Here is a 21,365-nt window from a genome sequence, read left to right as displayed (position 1 = left end):
ACGGCAATCACCATGAGTAGATGACTCCACAAGCATTAGTTAGGATCCAAGGACAAAGCCCTTCATTGACCTACCACTTGTAATAACAAACCTTTTGAAGAGTGTCAGCATGTGCAGTAACATTATATTATCATTTTTCTGCCAGTATTTTGCACAGGTGAGATTACTGTCTATCCAGGATTTGTCTGGATTTTATTTTATTATTTTTTTTTTTTACGTCTTCGTAGTCATCTCATTTTTATTCATACAATGTTTGATTTATCAAGCGAATAATGTGGAGAATTGCCTTCCCTTCTCAACACTGCAGTGTTCAATGAACTTTGGAGCACTTTTTTGTCCTCACTGCACATCATATGCTTACTGTTATCAGGAGTTGTAGGTATTACCTGCAATGGCATCGACAGTGTCAAAACTGATTTGCCTTCTGGATACTCAAACACAGCACAACAAAATGACAACAGTACTACCGTATATAGGAGACTTTGAGTTGCAGACAGGCACAAAGAAAAGACTGTTGTACATTTAAGTTTTCAGCCAAGCGAACTTCCTCGGAAGTACAAAACACACACACACACACACACACACACACACACACACACACACACAAAAATCACTATTTCTGTCCACTTTGGCTGGCTGAGACCTTGTGAACATTTAAATTGTTTAACAATCTTTTTGCAGTGCCTCTCTGTGAATCAGCAAGTTCTCTATCAGGTTAGTAGCAGACTGTCCTTTTATCCCATCCTGGGCTTTTCATTGTTTGACGTGAAAATGACACTTGGCATTCAACAATGATGACAAAATCACTGTTACATTGCCACAGCATGTTATTTTTTTGCTCACAGAGGTTTGCAAAACCTGATATAGATTCACAGATTTCCTGGTGATTTTTGGACAACATGGTTGTGGAGATGAAGCAGCGATTAGTATGATTAATCAATAATTCAAAAACAATCTTAATCGCATTTATTATTATTATACCACCAACCGATTTCAACCTGACGTAGGGGGCATCTTCTGGGCGGTTACACCATTGGTCGACTGCTGGTGGTGTCACTCCTGTCTACATAACGGTAGGAAACTGCCGTTATGTAGACAGGAGTGACACCACCAGCAGTCGACCAATGGTGTAACCACCCAGAAGATGCCCCCTACGTCGGGTTGAAACCGGTTGGTGGTATACTGCTTCAGTGTCTCACCCAGAAAGTCCAGAGTTAAGAAACCAATTAAGTGAGTCAACTTCATACATAATATCAGCGATACAAAGCCATACTACTCTACTCAATTACAGCTAATAAGGGCTAATTTTCCTTCTCAAGAACAGAACTTTTACTGACGAGTTTGTCTGCAAGGCCATCCTCCGCATCAAGCACAGAAATATTTGTTTTGGCCTTTCCTTGCTGCACCAAATTTTATTTCTCCCAGATGCATTTTGTCTTTTTCACTTTAAGGCACCATCAGTGGGATAGTTCTTCACATTTTTGGTTGGCACCAGCATTCCCTCTCATCTGGCCACATGTTGGAAGTCACAATACAGCTCTATTTCCCAAACATAAGCATGTTTTTATGTTCCGAAATTTTTTTCTTCCCACTTTTCATCTTGTTTGCCCTTATTATAGTGATGCATTATCAGTCTTCTGTCACTAATTATATAAATTTGACCGAAAACTGTGATTTCAAGATGGAACTACTGTGAGTTCACGCATCTCGTCGTGTTGATGAGACATATAATGCTGTAGTGGGACATACAGCATGTGATCAGATGAGATGAAGTGTAGATGCCAACCAAAAAATGTGAAGAATTAACCCAATGATGATGCCTAAAAGTGAAAATGGCGAAATGTGTATGAGAGAAATAAAATACAGTGCAGCAAGCAAAAGCACTTTTTATTTATAAAAAAAATAAATAGAACTTCTACTATTTATTTAGTTTGCTTGCTTGTAAAGGTGATTTATAAAATGTTTTCTTTTCTTGCATTCTGATCTGGGCATGGTACATTTTAAATCTGCATTCTGCAAGTTGATCATGAATGGTTTTGACCACTGGCACTGAAAACAAACTTTCTGATCACTGACAAAAATAAAAAGATGTCCATGTTGTTGATGCTAAAATACAATCAGAACAGAAGTTACTCACGGATTGTTTTTATCAAAGTTCATGAAGATAAATGATACATGTTGTTTAATAAGTGAGTTATGCACAGACATTGGCACAGTGATTGCTGTACATGTAGGTATTGAATATTTTTGGGTGTTGTATCTGTAGTCTTGTGTACTGATGTTTTGCAGTTTCAGTAAATACATATTAGCTTATAAAATGACAGGATGAAAATTTAGTAATGTAAATGATCCTTACATTCCAAAAGTGATCTTCTTTAACTAAAATGTAGTTGGTTAGAAATGCATAAAAATTCACAGCAGTATTTCATTAGCACACTGCATGCCTACATGGTACATTACCTTTACATATAAAAATTACTGTGTTCAAAATTTTGCTAACCATGCCACTTCTTAATTAAGGTCTTGATTGAATAATGTAGCATGTTATCTGGTTCATAAAAATTAGGGCAAGGAAAGTATAATGTCAAATCATGGAATCTAATAAACATAATGGGTTAAAGGTCCCAAATACATTGGGTGTGGTCGAACTCCAACTGCGAATCTTTTAAATTGATTAGTTTCTGGAAAAATTAATTTAATTACTGGAAAATATTGAAATCAGGCCTTTTTAATAAGTGATGTCAATCATCTCAAAACTACTGAATAACTCACACTAATTTTCTTATAGCATACTATTGTAACAAATTTGATTACTAAGTTCTCTTAATTAACAATGTTTTAATCATAACTAAGTATACAATTATAATCAGCTGATCACAAACAATGATATGGAATAATAAAATTACTTGAAACATTGTATGGAAAGCATTTTAACAGTTCCAAGTTCATACTGCCTACACATTAAGGTGTGTTGATTTAGTTATGTAAGAGTAGTAGAATGACAGCAGGTGGAGTGATGTAGTAGAATGATAGTAGGTGGAGTGATTTCATCTTGCTGTGTTTCAGAGGGTACAACAAATATGTCAATGATGAGTGTAAGGCAGTAATCCTTGACATAAAAGCCAGCATGTTAAACAAAGTAAGTTAAAACATGATTTAGATATAGGTAATTCTAGTAATAGGACAACAATAGCAAGAAATGAATCCATTTTTGCTACAGTAGCAACAGCAATTTTCGTTTGGTGAAAAAAAAGTAGTATTAATTGCAGGCTGCAGATAACACAGGAAGAGATCTGTATATGGAAATCAGCTATAAAATTTCTAATAAGATAGTTATTGTTTGAAACCATTTCTAAAGGTGAATCAATTAAACTGTATTGCAATAATAGCAGATGAACTGTGTTCCCTACACTGAGAGACTGGGCAAGGAAAAGCAAAGGCACTGGAGAAGGAAATAACAAAAAACTAATCAGCATTGATTTCATTGTGCTTTAGTTTCACTGTGTTTGTAGGAGTAAGTCATTTGTTGGTTATAGTGATTGAATGTTAGCTTACTCATTTAGATTGAAAATACATTTATTCCATGTCTCTTTTTTCACTTGTATTTATTTGTTTTTTATTCATCTTATCATGTAAAGTATGGCACATTCAACAATACTCTTACAGCTGCATGAATTGTGTTATAGCAGAGGGTATTCCCACTCTTAGGTCCTAGCTCCTTGGAGCAAGAGCAAACTCTCACTGAATTATAGAGTGCCAGAGTAAATGGCACTGTTCTAGAAAACAACTTTAATTCTCAAAAAGTATCAAGAAGAAGAAGAATTATCAATAATCCTCCTTAAAATCTCGAAAATTCGAACTTTTATGATAACTACAAACTATTACCTATCAATAAGGCAATAGTTTTAATATTCCAGCTTGACACACTACAAGCTTTTTCCCATAATTTGCACGTTTCACATACCTGTAGCAATTATAGACACAAATTCCTCCAATTCATTTAAAGAAATATTATTTTATTTTTCTACCTAGTTTTGAGTCATTTCAGATGAAGCATATTGAGTTTCACATAATTATCCTTAAAGCATCGTACTGGGCACTGCAGTTGATGGTATGAGGCTTACAGGTGTACAAAATATGCCATTGCTCCCTCATTGTTATAAAAAAAAGGGCACGCCCACTTAATGGTTAATATTGTGATATAAATAAGGATGTGCCCTTCATTAAATTTGTTTTTAATTATTTGTAGTTATAATTTATCTTTCACAGTATTATAAATTGAGCAAAAGCATGAAGTTAATGTCCTAACTCTACAGTAGGATACTGAAATTAATTGCATACCTGTACCACTCAAAACCCTTTGCATAAAATTTATCAAAAAAGTGAACTTCTGACCCCGCTGCTCTTACATCAGGATGTAATCTTATGAATTCTAAAAGAGCTCTTGTTCCACCCTTCTTAACGCCAATTATAAGAGCATCAGGAAATTTACGACTTGGTTCAAGTCCCTGATGTTTCAGGAATCGATATTTTGGAGCTCCATCCTATAAATACCAAAATAATACACAATATAATAAAATACAACAATAAAGCTATAATGTCTATGTGATTTTTACAAAATAACTCTCATATTCTTACAGGACATAATAATGATCAAAAGTAGAAAAATGTCTCAAGAGCATACATAGGGAAACAAATATTTGTTGACACATGGATAATTCTGTCCTTTGATGGGCATCTCTTTGTTGTTACTCCAAGAGGAGGAGGTGTTCAATGTGGTTACCACTCATTCTTACACATTCTCTGGCCTCCCTTCACATAGATACACCAACTCCTGTGAAACACCTGGCTGCCCTCAGAGTTGGTCACGAGCATCGGTCGCGCACTCTCTCGTAACATGTGCACATTGTTGGTGAGTGTGAAACATGTCAATGGCTTTAAATGTCCCCACCGACAAAAATGTAATAGATAAAACTTAGATAAATATGGATGTCATGCTATTGGTCCTTCTCCACCAAATGACCTCTCATTAAATGTTCATGTTAGGAACTGTTGCACGAGGTGCAGAAAATGGTGTAGTATCCACTGTGCATAAAAAGCATCTGTTGTCTTACTGCAAGGATAATATTCTTCAATTGTCTGGGTAATTTACCACATAAAAACTGGTGATAAGCAGCATCTGTTAACTTTTCTAGCAAAGGCTATGGCTCACGTCACCCATGATTGCTGCCTGTAGAACTGTATTACTCAAAAGCCAACCTGTGGCACAGTCCCAGTTGGTAGTTGCCTATGTAATGGTTTCCAGAGGCAACAAAAATTTTATTTTTAATATTTCATACAGTTATTCGACTGAATATACAATGCTGTCATGAATTACTCATTAAGAGCTATAATCTTAACTTATGTACACATCTTGAGGCACCATAACTCATGGTGCACATTACCCGGATTATATTCATCCAGTATTTGACAGAGTGAGCACTTAGTGGCTCCCAATAAATTGTACATATAATTTCAAAACGTATACCTATGAAACTTTTCTCACTTCAACCCCTATCCCTTCCCCCTCACCACACACACATACACACACACAAAATGATGAAAGAAAAAGAGTTTCACACTAACTACATTTTTGCTGTTTGTGCACTAAACAATACAATTGCAGCATCAGGCATTTGCTGCTTCTTTACTACTAAATCCATTCACAACAAACTTCGCAGATAGAATCCACATGTACCATTTAACGTACCTACCAAATTACATCATTTTATGACCTCTATTTCAGGAAATGCAATGTTTTATACATGGTAGTTTTATTCTTTAAAGAATCAGCAGTGGGAGTTTATTAGTTAATACTAAAGTGTACACTATGTCTTGCTTCCTTGACCATTTGAGGATTTGCATCTGCCCGCTTGTAGTTGCCAAGATAATTTATCATCCCACTTTACAAATCCTGCCACATATATAAATAAAATACAAGCTGTGAACATTAGATCTGCAGCACTCTGTCTTAGAATCCACTAGCTGAATGATCTTGTGGCCTGAGAACTTGCACTCATAAGAGATATGGGTAAACTGCTCATGGTAATTAATTCTGAAAATGGATACCATCAGTGCTTAGTTACTACTGTATTAGCAAGACTTTTGCGTAATCTTTTGGCTCCTTTCACAATTTCATGATGGCAAATGCTACATATTCGTCCCCATTTTAAGGTACATGTACTAGTGATATGTTCCAAAAATTCACTGGCTATTTATATTTGTGTTTTGATTTAGAGCATCCAACATTACTATTACAGGAGCAAGCAAACTGAGAAGACTGTTGGAATAAAGAATTTCTTATGTTGATGATCACTTTCACCCTAGTACACATATTAGGGAGGGGGAGGGACGAAGGGAGGGAGGAAGGGAGGGAGGGATTGGGGGAGGGAGGAAGGGAGGGAGGGTGGGAGGGAGAGGGGGGAGATAAAAAGAGGAGAAACTCAGTGCACCTATGCAATGAACATGAGTTGCAGGGAGCCACAAGCTTCCTAACACTGTCTCCCTCCTGCCCCGTCATCACAAACCCACAACACTTTCAAGTCTATGATGGATCATTGCAGTGTACAGTGTCAGTGAACTTCAAATGAAAGTGATTTGTGTTATCAGTGATTTGATAGTAGCTAGTTTCATAATGGAAAAAAATATAAGGTATTCATATGATGTGGTCTATAAATTGAAAATAGTAGCATATTCAGAAGAACATGAAACACAGCAGCCCCCCACAAACAGAGAAAACAATTCATGATTGACTGAAAAAAAAGAGTAAGACTAAAAGTGCAAATAAAGGACTACTGGTACTACAGTGGATGAAATTATGGATTAACAGAGTGTAGGAGAGAGGGAAAGGTGTGTTGAGGTCTAGATTGAGAGAAGATATTATTGTGAGATCTTTCAAGAAGTGTGACATAAGTAATGATCTCAATGGCAGTGAAGAGGACAATGACCATGAAGTAGAAGAAGAAGAAGAAGAAGAAGAAGAAGAAGAAAGTTCAAGTGATGATTTTCAGGGATTTTAAAGATCAGTTCTGTTTTATGAACTAAGTTTTAGTTAGATACATACAAAGAGGTTGTTAGAACAAAACAATATCTGTCTGAAGCTTAGACAGTTAAAATCTAGGATACGAGCAGTGTCAACCAGAGCACTACTGCTCTACAGCACACATGCAGGCAATACATCATTTCATGTAACCAGTGGTATGGCAGGCATATGTAATCAACAAAGGTGACGTGTTCCAAATGTTGAAACTCAAAACATTTTATGTTATTCACAGGTTATGTGCAGGTTCCTTAAATTTTCATCACTATGGCTTTAACTACCCCCTCTCCTTTTTATTTGGAATTGAATTTGTGATTTAAGAAAGCAGTGATCTAGTTTAAAAAGGTGACAATAGGGGTTGGCAAAGCCAACAAATGTGACGCAACACAAAGCTATTTACTGGCTAGAAGATCCTAGTAACAAACTGACCTGTAGCACAGCCTGATGTCTACATCATGCCAAAAGGCTAATTTGTTTTGAAGTGGTGAACTCAACAAATGTGATATGTAGAAACCTTCAAAATATTTAACAAAGCATGGAACATAATATTGTGTTTGTCAAGGAAAAAAGACAAGCTGATGACAACAGTATGCCTCCAAAAACCTTTTGCACAACACTAAATGATTTATATATTTTTAAATACTTGCTTGTGGTAAATGTCCTACATTGCAAGTCGACAATTCATATAGGTATCAACTAAATGTTTTGAGTGCCACAATAAATACTGTGTGTACAGATACAGCAGTGTTCCATAAAAATTTTAAATTGCATGTACACTCTATCAACTCACATCCAAAATATTCTCTCATACAGAACAATGGGTGAAAAACAGCACACAAACCCCATGAACAAGATTCATTAAAAGAAGTCTGTTGAAGCCAGATCCTCTCATGTCTGATGTAGTATGTGGCTGCAGAAAATAGGCTACTCGACTAACAAAAGATGACATGATTATAATAACTGGAAGAGCAAATGACATTTAACAAAATAATGCCAAGGAAACCACAAGATCAACATTACAAGCACTAAAACGACCTGAAAACATTCGTAAACATAGATAAACTACAGAATGTACTTACTTAAATGACATTGTCCTAAAAACATGTATGAGACTTGACTTGATGTGCAATTAATGTGTAAATAGAGAGACAGGAACTATGAAAAGAAAACTCAGAAACTACCTTCTGAAATATTTCTTTTCTATCGTTTCATAGCTTAGAATAACATGAGATACCATATGCCTTTAAATAACAAAGGTAAGTGGTAGGTGTGGCTTGAAACAGAAATGCTGATAAATAGTTTACAAAACAACAAAGAAGTGCATACTGAAATTTTAAAAAATCAATAAATGTGAAGGATACAACAGAGAGGATCTAAGTATAAGTTGTGCAGGATCAGTTGCAAACAGTGAATCTGATTTGGAAGCTACAGGTAATTCCCAGAAAAAAAGAAGCAAAAACAAAAAGCTTTATCAACAATTGCAGTAATGACAACATGAGCACACAAAGTAATCCAAGAGCAAAGCAACAAACAACAACAACATAAGAAGTTGACTAGCAATGACCATTCCATGTAAGATGCATTCAAAATTTGCTCTTCAGATTTTTACTGATTTTGAGATGATATTTCAGTTTCCTGGCGACAGTTTAACAGTGTGTTAGTCATATTCTGCATGTGCAATCTGTCATGGGTGCAGGATGGATGGTAGCCCGAACAGTGAAGGCTGGGAACCATTGGCCACTCAGAATCATTTTTCAGTAACACCACACAGTATTTCCATTAGCATTAATAGAGCCATTAACTCATGACAATATTGGCAATCCATCGCTGAAGTCAACTTAGCTGACAAGTAAGACATGCCTGTTACCAATCCATCTATCAAATGACGTTTGGAGGACACACAGCTGTCCAACAAGGCCACTGAACTCCACGTGTGACAGATAGTCCTGATGCAGCTTCACAACAAGCAGCAAGTGACAGTTATAACCTTCACTGAAACTCAACATCACCAGCAAAATGTACAAAGCTCTACTGAAAATTTCTCTGAACAGTATGATGTTGGCCCTTACACAGTATTCACTGAATGTGTGCCTAAAGAGAGAAGCACCAGAAGATTATATCTAAAGGCTATAGGCTGGCTGATATATATGGTGGGTCCGCAGGTCTCTACAAGTGATACTCGAATTAAGTCACTTGGTTGCAACCAAATTGAAATTGAATTAAAGACAGCAGCTGCTGCTAATTATGTGGTTCGAAATGCTGTTTTCACAAATGTGGGTGTATAAGTACAGGGGGACCCAAAAGTCAGTTAACATTTAAAAATGCACTAATTCACAAATTAATGTAGGGAGAGAGGTAAAACTTGACACACATGTCTGAAATAACATGGGGTTTTACTGAAACCAAAAACATGAGCAAACACCAGCCAACAGATAGCGCTGGACAGCAACACGTTGGTGGCACCGCATGAAAAATCATTAATGTGACAGGTGAAAGGTAGGCCTATATGTTACAGAATCATATCATCCCTAGCCTGGCTGATAAACTTCTGCTGATAGGTACAACTTCTATGCAGGACAGTGCTCCACCCCTTGTTACTACACATGTGAAAGATCTCTTGCACATATTGTTTGGTGAGGATTACGTACTGAGCCACCATTTTGGTCATCCTTGGCCTCCCAATGATCCATGTGATTATCGGTTGTGGAGTTAGCTGAAGTCACAAGTCTACCTCGATCATCAGACCTCTTTAGGGATGCTAAAAGACAACATTCAATTACATTTTCTTACCATACCTACTCATATCCAGTACAATGCTGTTCACAATATTGTCCCTTGACTACAAATATTGCTGATGGCTGACATGTTGAGTCTTTGTCATACAGAACATACTCTTTGCTAAAAATAATTTGTTATGCTGATTTTTGTGTCCCTTTTTGGTGTCAATAAAACCTGATGTCATTTCAAGCATGTATGGTAGCAGAGACCACAAACCAAAAACTGAATCCACACCAAAGACCAAACACCAAAGCCAGGCCACAACCAACTGTCCTATGCCCTGACAGCTCAGCAGCCTTGGGAGACATAGCTTCCATAATCAGTGCTTCTGTGGGTCAACAAGATGGTTGTCAAGCGCCATGTGACTGACCATCTAACAGTTATACCACACCAGGCCATCGACCCTGCTTGAGACATTTTGACGTGGCCTCAATACAGGGTTCTTCACAACTGTCAGCATGTGGAAATGGGATTTAAACCACAAGGACTAGCCCGTCAGTAAGTCATCACAACTGAGCTATCTGATAATGCACAGCCTGTGTCACCTGATACTGTACTTCTTCACTGCCCTCACCAGGCTACAGACCAACAATCGCTGCCTGAATGTCCACCCTAGGCACAGGGACATCACCTTGATGCCTGGTCGCCACCCTGCAGTCATTAGCCACCATCCACCAGTGTGCTGTGGTAGCTGGGCCACCACTATCATCCATGGGGAACATCTGTGTCAACGTGTCCATATCAGCATGCTGGGGTCTGAGGATCGTCTCTTGTGTATACCAATAAAGTTTTCTACCAACTGATTAGTTGCCTTCTTCGCTCACTCCATTGACCAACTCAAGTAGAGAATCACTTGTCCAGTCCTACCTGCTTCGTCACCATTGTTACACTATTGGTATCACAAGCACTTCTGGAGTGGAAATGGTCTTCCACAGGAGCCTTGAAGAGAAGGAGGTGAGTAGCAGTGGTGTTCCGTGTAAATTTTTGAAGTGCTAGCAACAAGTGTTTTATTTTGGGCCTGTCTTGTTGTGTCTGTCCTTTTCTTTCTATTTTTCGCATACTATACGCATGTAGTGGTAGTGCTGAGCAAAATGGCTGTCGCTGAGAAAGCAACAACTTGAGAGAAAATTCAACATCTAAACAATGTAGGTAAGATTAGAGCCGACAATGAAGTTCTGTGCAGAGAAGTGAACCATTTGAAGGGTGAAAGTAGGAAAGAAACATCTTCAGACATATCTTCACCTATCCTTGATGCTGGTATGGCCTCACTGGTGACATCATTTTCTGGTAAACCTGGAGAAGATATTTTTGTATGCATGGATAGTTTGCTTATGTCCACAAAATGTAATGAACAACTGTTATGTTTAGCTCGCTTAAGACTGGTAGCAGATGCTACGACATTCATGACATGTAATGAGAAACTCCGAGTTGCTTAGTCCTTCACAGACTTTCACGAAGGGTTAATGGTTTGTTACAGGAACAAGAATACCTCGTGGTACTATCGTGACTAACTTAAAGGTGTAGCACAGAAACAGGGAGAGTCAACAGGGAGTTTTGTGGACCACATCAGACAAATTTATGCCAATACATATGAATTAATGAATGATGACCATGCCAGTAAAGGCACTTTGCAGGAGGCAGAACTACGGGCACCTGATGCATTTTTCTGGGGCTTGCGATCTGAAATGTCATGGAAAGTACACATGGAGTTTCTGAGAACCCGTGACAAAACAGTGGCAACTGCAGTAGCTTTGACTGAAATTGATTCTGTAACTAGAGGAACACAGAAGTGCTCAGTGTTTAATGCAGAGATTGTTCATTATAGGGGTGGTGCTCCGGGCCACATTCAATGTTTCTGTATGAAGCCACAATGTCAGAGATGCAAGTAAGTGGGATACTCTGTTCAAAAATGTCCACAGGCGCTAAGACAGTGGACTCAGTGTAACATTCAAGCTCCTGCATTGATCAGTACAGGCAGTGGTGGGACCATTGTGCAATGTTCCCAGTAACTTCAACTATGAGACATTCTGGTGCAAAATCAATGCAGATATTTGTCTATTTGGTTATATAAAGGGAAAGTCATGTAAGTTGTTGGATGGAGGATTATTGGTATCCATGACTAACCAGAGTATATTGAGTACAGGAATCTGAATCCATCATGCTGTAGGTAAAGTGGTGTGGGTGGTAAAAGTGTGAATTCTCTCAGTTCCGCATCATTGGAATTCCAAGTGGAAGGGAGAAACTTCTGAATATGAGTGGAAGTTAGCTACAACATCATTCTGGATCTGGACTTCCTGAGTAAACATCGCACTAATGTTGATCTGTAGCAGTCCACAGCAGAACTGCTTAGGACACTAATCTGTCTCAGTTTTACAGTTAAAAGAACTGAAGCATTGCAAGGAAATCTCCAGACATCGGGTAAGCTGGTTAAACAGAGTAGACAGTCTCTCAGACTCAGTTCACAGGATACGATATCGAAAGGTACAGGAAGGCTTGTCTGGATGAAAATAAGTGCTCATCTGCTACTTAATACTGCGTGTGTGGTAGAACACTCACCAGAGAAAAAAGTACTGGGTCGGGAGCAATGTTTTGTATGGCATAGTTTGTCATACGTGCAAGAGCTAGACGGTAGCCATATAGTTCACGTCAGTATAGATAATTTTGGTTCAAAGGAGGTACAGCTATCAAAAGGAACTTTGATAGCTAAGTTAGAGGTTTCACAGGATGAATTAGAAAGGGATTTCAATACAGAATACCAGAATCTGGGACAGTCTGTCAATTTAACTGCAATGAGGGGAAAAGTATTGCATCTGAAAGGATGTGAGAGAGTAGTATGCAGCTATTAGAAGGATATGAAGACCTGTTTAACCTGCCTGGACCACTATCAGATAAACCTCTGGTACAACTCAGAATTCCCACATGGAATAATACAAGAGAGTATTAGCCCCTGGTCAGTCCCAGTAGTAATTGTGCCCAACAAGTCCTCAGATGGGAAAAATGGTTATAGGTTCTGCTGCATCACCGATGCCTACTCAGTGTGTAATATCACAGAGACACTAGACAATCCGGGGCAATGTCATTATTTCACCACCTTCGATTTACACAGCAGCTATCAACAATTAGAAGTAGCACCAGAGGAGTGGCCTACAACAGCAGTTTTGCTCCAATTTGGACACTTGCATTATTGTCAGATGCCTGTAGGCCCGGAAAATGTGCAGGTCATTTTCCAACCCTCTTTAGACAGAGTTCTACAGGGCCCGAAAATAAAGCACTGCTTAATACATTTAGAATAGTACACTTGTACATCCACAGGCACATGGTATATGAATGGTTGCATGCAACATGGCTGATTCTTAGGCTAGAAATGTGTCACTTTGTATTGTAAGTCAGCTATCTAGGTCACATAATTGGCCAGACAGGAGTAAGTACCAACCCTTGGTTTGCATAACCAGTAAAAAAATTTTCATTGCCTAGAACAGTAAAAGAAGTACAATCATATCTTGCAATTGCAAATTTCTATAGAAAATACATTCCAAAATTTGCAGAGGTAGCACAACCCTGTACATGCCTGCTGGAAAAAAAGTGAAAAATTCAACTGGACTCCAGTTTGTCAGGAAGTATTCCAATTGTTACAGGAATTATTGATCATCAGTTCAGTTCTCATTTTTCTAGAGCATGAAATACAGCTTATCTTATCTTGTGATTCAAGCTGCTATGCCCTTGGTTGTGTCCAGAGCTAAGGTACGGATAGGAAGGAACACCCTCTACCCTGTGCATCCAGGCATGTAAACAAAGCAGAAAATAACTATTCAACTACATGAAAGGAAATGCTGGGGCTATTTTTTGGTATCATGCATTTTTGGTGCTTTCTGTAAGGGAGGCATTTTAAGGTAACCAGAGATCAAGCTGCTATAAAATGGCTTCTGGGTTAAAGGATCCAACCAATAGGCTAACCTACCGGGCCTCAAAGCTTAGCGAATTCAATTTTGAGGTGGTGTATCTTCTCGGGAAGTTTCATGGTAATGCTGACAGATTAAGTCACAAAGTACGCACTATAGAATGCACCGGAATAAGCACATAAGTGTAGCACAGAGCTCAGGCTATCAATCCTGATTGTCAGCAATATGCAAAACACGCGTAGTTCAGATCTCATGACAGACTGCTTCACAAGTAAATATGAAGTGGTCACCATACAATTGCACCAGCCTGTTTACAGGATGAAATGTTGAGGAAAGCCCATGATTCCATCTCAGCTGGGAACAGTGGACAATGAGAAGTGGATTGCCACTTGTGGACAATTGGTGGTGGCCACAGAGGAACAAATATGTTTACCACTACTTAAAGAACTGCAACCCTTGCACTCAAAGAGCTGAGCTGTCATCAGTGAATACCACTACAAAGACTGCTTGAGGCAGAGAAACATTTTCAGTCAATTGGCCTTGATGTTCTCAGCCATTTTGCCCAAACAACAGAGGGAAACTGTTATTTCCTAGCCATAATTGACCATTTTTGATGTTATTTGGCCATGATTCCTATACCAAACCAATAAGTAACCCAGTGCCTCACACTTACAATAATCACTGGCTACTGAAATTTGGCACACCAGAAGCAATAACAACAGTCTAAGGCATGGACTTTATGTTTAGATTGTTTAAGTAGCCATGTCGGCTACTGCGCATTAAGAAGTTACAAACTAGTGTCCTCAAATTAATGGCAGAACAAAGAGAATGCATAGGACATATGCTAAGTTATTACATAAATAGTAGCCACGATAATTGGGATACCCTATTACAATATGTTGTGAGTGCATACAATTCAAAAATCCACTAAAGCATAGGTCTCTACCCTACAAGGTTGTTTTTGGTCAGAAAATGCCCTCACGTTTTGAATTATGTCAACCTACTCCAGAGGATGATGCATCCTCTATTCAAAAAAACACTCACAATAAAAAAGCAAAATTACCTAATTATCACGAAGTTACCTAATTATCACACTGGGCAGTGGGTTATGTCATCTAACACACATGTTCTGAAGAATAATTTAATTGGATGGATAAAAAGTATACTCACTAAGCGGCAGCAAAACACACACATAAAAGGAGGTTGTAATTAGGCACACTTTCAGAGACAGTGACTCCTTCTTCAGGCAGAAGGGTTGTAGGGGAAGGAAGTGCTTTTCCTTCACCCCTCTTCCTTCCCCTCTGACCCTTCTGCCTGAAGAAGGAGTCACTGGTTCCAAAACCTTCTTTTAGTGTGTGTTCTGCCACCGCTTGGTGAGTAGATTCTTTATCTACCCACTTAAATGATTCTGTCAAAAATTGATTGTTTTCATTGTTATATTAGCCCATGTTCTGAAGAGGAATATGAACTAGTTCCAAAGTACCATGGACCCCAAAAGGTAGTCAAAACAACATTCCCATTTAATGTTAAAATACAACTCCCCACCCAAACGACAGTTGCCCATATGAGCAGAATTCACCTATTTCAAAGTGAACTGGAAACACCGCCTCAAGTGCCAACATCTTCTTTGAAAGGGGAAAGGGAATTGGGTAAAGAAAGCAGAAAGAAGAAAGGTATAAACAAGTCAGTGACACAAAGTGTACCTGAGATTGTTCCAACAAATCCATACACCTTAAGACCATGAGGTGGTCTGACAAGCTGAATGTCTGTAATTGCTTATTAATTACATATCATGGTTATATTTATGTAGCATTATTTCTACGAGAAAGGTTCACGAAGAACATTTGCGTACATGTAGTAGGTCAGACAACTATTAATAGAACATCAACATGTATAATTCAAATCAACTGTTATGTTTGATACGTAGTTGATATAGAAGAAAGTAAGTGCAAATGAGCCAGTACTGAAGGTAATTAGTAACAGATGTTTTAACAAATTATTTAGGAATAAAGGAGATGACTCACCTAAACGCAGAAGCACTGCATCGTCTACAGATATGTACAAAAAAGGTACAGAGCTTTACTTTGCTAGCTGTTGTTGTTGTTGTGGTATTCAGTCCTGGGACTGGTTTGATGCAGCTCTCTGTGCTACTCTATTCTGTGCAAGCTCTTTCATCTCCCAGTACCTACTGCAGCCTACATCCTTTTGAATCTGCTTAGTGTATTTATCTCTCCCTATATGATTTTTACCCTCCACGCTGGCCTCCAATGCTAAATTTGTGATCCCTTGATGCCTCAGAACATGTCCTACCAATTGGTCCCTTCTTCTTGTCAAGTTGTGCCACAAACTCCTCTTTTCCCCAATTCTATTCAATACCTCCTCATTAGTTATGTGATCTACCCATCTAATCTTCAGCACTCTTCTGTAGCACCACATTTCGAAAGCTTCTATTCTCTTCTTGCCCAAACTATTTATCGTCCATGTTTGACTTCCATACATGGCTATACTCCATACAAATTCTTTCAGAAACGACTTCCTGACACTTATTTATACTCGATGTTAACAAATTTCTCTTCTTCAGAAATGCTTTCCTTGCCATTGCCAGTCTACATTTTATACCCTCTCTACTTTGACCATCATCAGCTATTTTGCTCCCCAAATTTCAAAACTCCTTTACTACTTTAAGTCTCTCATTTCCTAATCTAATTCTCTCAGCATCACCCAACTTAATTCGACTACATTCCACTATCCCTGTTTTGCTTCTGTTGATGTTCATCTTATATCCTCCGTTCAACTGCTCTTCCAAGTCCTTTGCTGTCTCTTACAGAATTACAATGTCATTGGTGAACCACAAAGTTTTTATTTCTTCTCCATGGATTTTAATACCTACTCCGAATTTTTCTTTTGTTTCCTTTACTGCTTGCTCAATATACAGATTGAATAACATCGGGGAGAGGCTACAACCCTGTCTCACTCCTTTCCCAACCACTGCTTCCCTTTGATGCCCCTCGACTCTTATAACTGCCATCTGGTTTCTGTACAAATTGTAAAGAGCCTTTCGCTCCCTATATTTTACCCCTGCCACCTAAAGAATTTGAAAGAGAGTATTCCAGTCAACATTGCCAAAAGCTTTCTCTAAATCTACAAATGCTAGAAACGTAGGTTTGCCTTTCCTTAATCTTTCTTCTAAGATAAATCCTAAGCTCAGTATTGCGTCATGTGTTCCAACATTTCTACGGAATCCAAACTGGTCTTCCCCGAGGTCGGCTTCTACCAGTTTTTCCACTCGTCTGTAAAGAATTCGCGTTAGTATTTTGCAGCTGTGACTTATTAAACTGATAGTTCGGTAATTTTCACATCTGTCAACACCTGCTTTCTTTGGGATTGGAATTATAATATTCTTCTTGAGGTCTGAGGGTATTTCACCTGTCTCATACATCTTGTTCACCAGATGGTAGAGCTTTGTCAGGGCTGGTTCTCCCAAGGCTGTCAGTAGTTCCAATGGAATGTTGTCTACTCCCAGGGCCTTGTTTCGACTCAGGTCTTTCAGTGCTCTGTCAAAATCTTCACGCAGTATCGTATCTCCCATTTCGTCTTCATCTACATCCTCTTCCATTTCCATAATATTGTTCTCAAGTACATCGCTCTTGTATAGGCCCTCTATATACTCCTTCCACCTTTCTGCTTTCCTTTCTTTGCTTAGAACTGGGTTTCCATCTGAGCTCCTGATATTCATACAAGTGGCTCTCTTTTCTCCAAAAGTCTCTTTAATTTTCCTGTAGGCAGTATCTATGTTACCTCTAGTGAGATAAGGCTCTACATCATTACATTTGTCCTCTAGCCATCCCTGCTTAGCCATTTTGCACTTCCTGTCGATCTCATTTTTGAGACGTATTCACCTGACCAAAAGTCTTGTTCCTCCTGCCACCGCGAACTTCACTAATTCCCACTATATCTAAGTTTAACCTATCCATTTCCCTTTTTAAATTTTCTAACGTACCTGCCCGATTAAGGGATCTGACATTCCACACTCCGATCCATAGAACACCAGTTTTCTTTCTCCTGATAACGATGTCCTCTTGAGTAGTCCCCTGCCCGGAGTTCCGAATGGGGGACTATTTTACTTCCGAAATATTTTATCCAAGAGGATGCCATCATCATTTAAACATGCAGTAAAGCTGCATGCCCTCGGGAAAAATTACGGCTGTAGTTTCCCCTTGCTTTCAGCCATTCGCAGTACCAGCACAGCAAGACCGTTTTGGTTAGTGTTACAAGGCCAGATCAGTCAATCATCCACAATGTAGCCCCTGCAACTACTGGAAAGGCTGCTGCCCCTCTTCAGGCACCATATGTTTGTCTGGCCTCTCAACAGATACCCCTCCGTTGGGGATGCACCTACGGTACGGCCATCTGTATCGCTCCCTCCAACAGCAATATCCATGGTTCATGGTGGGGGGACTTTGATAGCTATCGGCTTGGAATTCCTTTCTCAAGCTGTACGAGAAGCGTGCACACACACACACACACACACACACACACACACACACACACACACACACACACACACACACACACACACACCTACCTCTACCTGTTTCCCTATATTGTGCTCATTCAACTGCCACCTCTTTCCTGGCCCATGGGAGTGTACTGGGGTGAAGTAAATGTGCAGTGTGGGGTGGGCTAAGGGATTGTGAGGCAGGGTGCAGGGAGGGGGTTGGGGGGAAGCATCTAGCAGCTAATGGGAGAGTGAGAAGCCACCCGTGGGGTAGCTAGCTGCACAGGTAGAGGGAGCCTATGGCAGGCAGCTGAGCACTCAGTTTCACAGACTGGGGGCGTCAGATGGCAGCATAGAACTAGCTGACACTTATTGGGCAGGGGTAATGGGAAAGGGGTAATGTATACACGCGCGCGCGCGCGCACACACACACACACACACACACACACACACACACACACACACACTATTCTATTTGGTAGGAGGTTGGGGACAGCGAGTTACCTTAGGTTTAGGCCAGGGAGGTTACGAGAGTGAAGGATGTGCTGCAAGGGTAGCTCTCATCTGCGCAGCTCAGAAAAGCTGGTGTGATGGGGAGGATCCTAATGGCATGCTTTGTGAGGTAGCCACTGAAAATGCACATGTTGCCCTCAGCTGCATGTTGTGGCACTGGGTGGTCCACCTTGTTTTGACAACAGCTTGGCAGTGGCCATTCAGTCTGGTTGACAGCTGGTTGGTTGTCATACCAATGAAAAACAGTGATTGCAGCAGAGTTGGTATATAACATGGCTGCCACAGATGACCCAGTCTCTGTTGGAGTATGATAAGCCTGTGACAGGACTCCTGTCGAAGGTGCTGGGTCTTCCACAAGGATACAATACCTGTGGCAGGGGATTTGGGGTGAGAGTGGCATAGGGATGGTTTAGGATGTTGTGGAGGTTGGGTGGGCACTGGAACACCACTTTGGGAGTGGATGGAAGTATCTTGGCTGCCTCATTTCAGGGCATTGTGGTAGGTAATCAAGCCCTGGAGGATAATGTGGTTGCCGGCCGGAGTGGCCAAGCGGTTCTAGACGCTACAGTCTGGAACCGCGTGACCGCTACGGTCGCAGGTTCGAATCCTGCCTTAGGCACGGATGTGTGTGATGTCCTTAGGTTAGTTTGGTTTAAGTAGTTCTAAGTTCTAGGGGACAGATGACCACAGAAGTTAAGTCCCATAGTGCTCAGAGCCAATGATGTGGTTCTGTCATTCCCATCTGGGGCGGTATCGGCTGAGAAGGGGGCGCTTCTTTGCGGTTGGTTATGTAAGGATCTGATGTGTATGGGGATATGGCACAGGAGATCTGTTTGTGTATTAGGTCTGTGGGGTATTACCTGTCTGCAAGGGCCTTTGTAAGGCCTTCAGCATACTAGGCGAGGGAGTTCTCATTACTGCAGATGCATACGCCATGGGTGGCCAGGTTGTGTGGGAGGGATCTTTGGTGTGGAAGGGGTGGCAGCTGTCAAAGTGCAGGTACTGATGGCGATTGGTGGGTCTGATGTGGACTGAAGTGTGGATGGAGCCATCTGGGAGGACGAGATCGACACGTGTGTGCTTGGGTCTGAGGATCACCTCCTGTTGACTGTAGTCAGATGTGCTGAACCATGTCTGTTCGTATTCATTAATAAAGTGTTTTATCAACTGACTGACTGCCTTCTCTGCACGCTCCATTGGTAGCCTCCAACAGAGAGCCATCTGCCCACTCCCGTCCAGCAGTACACCCCGTTACAAAACACTGGGCTCACTGCTCTGGGCTCTATGCCATTAAAGAGTGTGAAAAACAAATACCTCCCTTTTGTGTCCATCCCCCTAGGAGGGCATGCAGCTAATTTTAGAGAAATTAACCAGTGCTTGGCAGTAGAAAGTATAGCATACAAGCAAGCAGCATCACAAGTAAATTTCGTAACATATGCAGATATAGTCATGGGCAACTTGGCACACTCTCAGACATTTATACACTCTCAGCCTAGTAGAGCTAGTTGCCTGATACATTGAAAAACCACAAAACCGCTAAATGAAAGGAACAATTCTTCAAATCAGATACTTCAGCAGACACTACATGTTTTACAAATGCCGGCTACATATATCCGTAAAAGGCACCACATTTTTACCCGTTTAAGAGGCAATAATGAAGCAAAGCCACTTCAACAGACTCCAATGTCGACTACACATACCAGTGAAAGGTATCACATTTTTAACAACTCAAAAGGCAATAATGAAGCAAACAGGTCACAGGTGGAGACAGTAGTGACGCAACAGAGACCTGCAAAGGAAGGGGTACATTCAGTACCCGATAAGCTTAGGGATGCCAAACAGAGCTCACACAAAACCAGTTGGAAACAATCCATACCCATTGTAGCCCTACAGACTACAGGGGAGCCTAACTGTTCAGAATGGATTAACTGAAGCAATTTATAATATAGTGGCAAATGTACTAAGGCAGATAATGGACAGCCCAAAAGCAGGACTGAAAAACTGTAATGCAAATTGCTACTGAGTCTTGGCCTCAACAATAGCAGCATGTGTTAAGAATATAACGCACTGGAATGCTCTTTCCATTGAAAGTAACAAACACAGCGCCTATAATTTTTACCTTCCAACTAGATACCAATACATGCCTTATCTGAAATATAACTGCTGCCGAATGAACCCTTTCTGTATCATAGGTTTAATGTAATTCGAGTTGACAGAGGCAATGGATATGAGGGGAGAGCACTTCTCGTAAGTAATGGAATCCAGTATAAAATCTAAGAAGATAATAGACAAGAGATACCACTTCAAGCTACTGCAGCTACGTTATATACAAAAGAGAATAAAATAAATGTAATATTGGTTTATAGGTTGCTAAGGGAGACCATAACAAAACAACAACAACAACAACAACAACAACAACAACAAGTGTGGTGTTTAATTCAGTGATCCATCTCACGATAATATTAGGTGATTTAACAACTGAGAACTACAGATTGTGTCTGGTACCACGAAGTTTAACATTATAGACTTCACACAAGAGGGACTCTGAGAACCTCTTGGCTTTGATCACCTACCCACTTTTCTCAGATGTGACATGGTG

The 21,365-nt window shown here is 40.0% G+C and overlaps 1 protein-coding gene across 1 annotated transcript in view; it reads right to left on the bottom strand.

Annotated features, from left to right (window-relative positions):
- LOC126334723 (heparan sulfate glucosamine 3-O-sulfotransferase 6) overlaps positions 1–21,365 on the bottom strand; it is a 100,484-nt gene that overhangs the window by 68,700 nt on the left and 10,419 nt on the right. The window contains exon 3 of the mRNA XM_049997259.1: positions 4,342–4,544. Within this exon, the coding sequence (XP_049853216.1) occupies positions 4,342–4,544 (203 nt within the window). The remainder of the gene's footprint in view (positions 1–4,341; positions 4,545–21,365) is intronic.

Source organism: Schistocerca gregaria, chromosome 2 (genome assembly GCF_023897955.1).
Source record: "Schistocerca gregaria isolate iqSchGreg1 chromosome 2, iqSchGreg1.2, whole genome shotgun sequence".
NCBI classification, from domain to species: Eukaryota; Metazoa; Arthropoda; class Insecta; order Orthoptera; family Acrididae; genus Schistocerca; species Schistocerca gregaria.
This window is presented reverse-complemented; position numbering and strand designations above follow the sequence as displayed.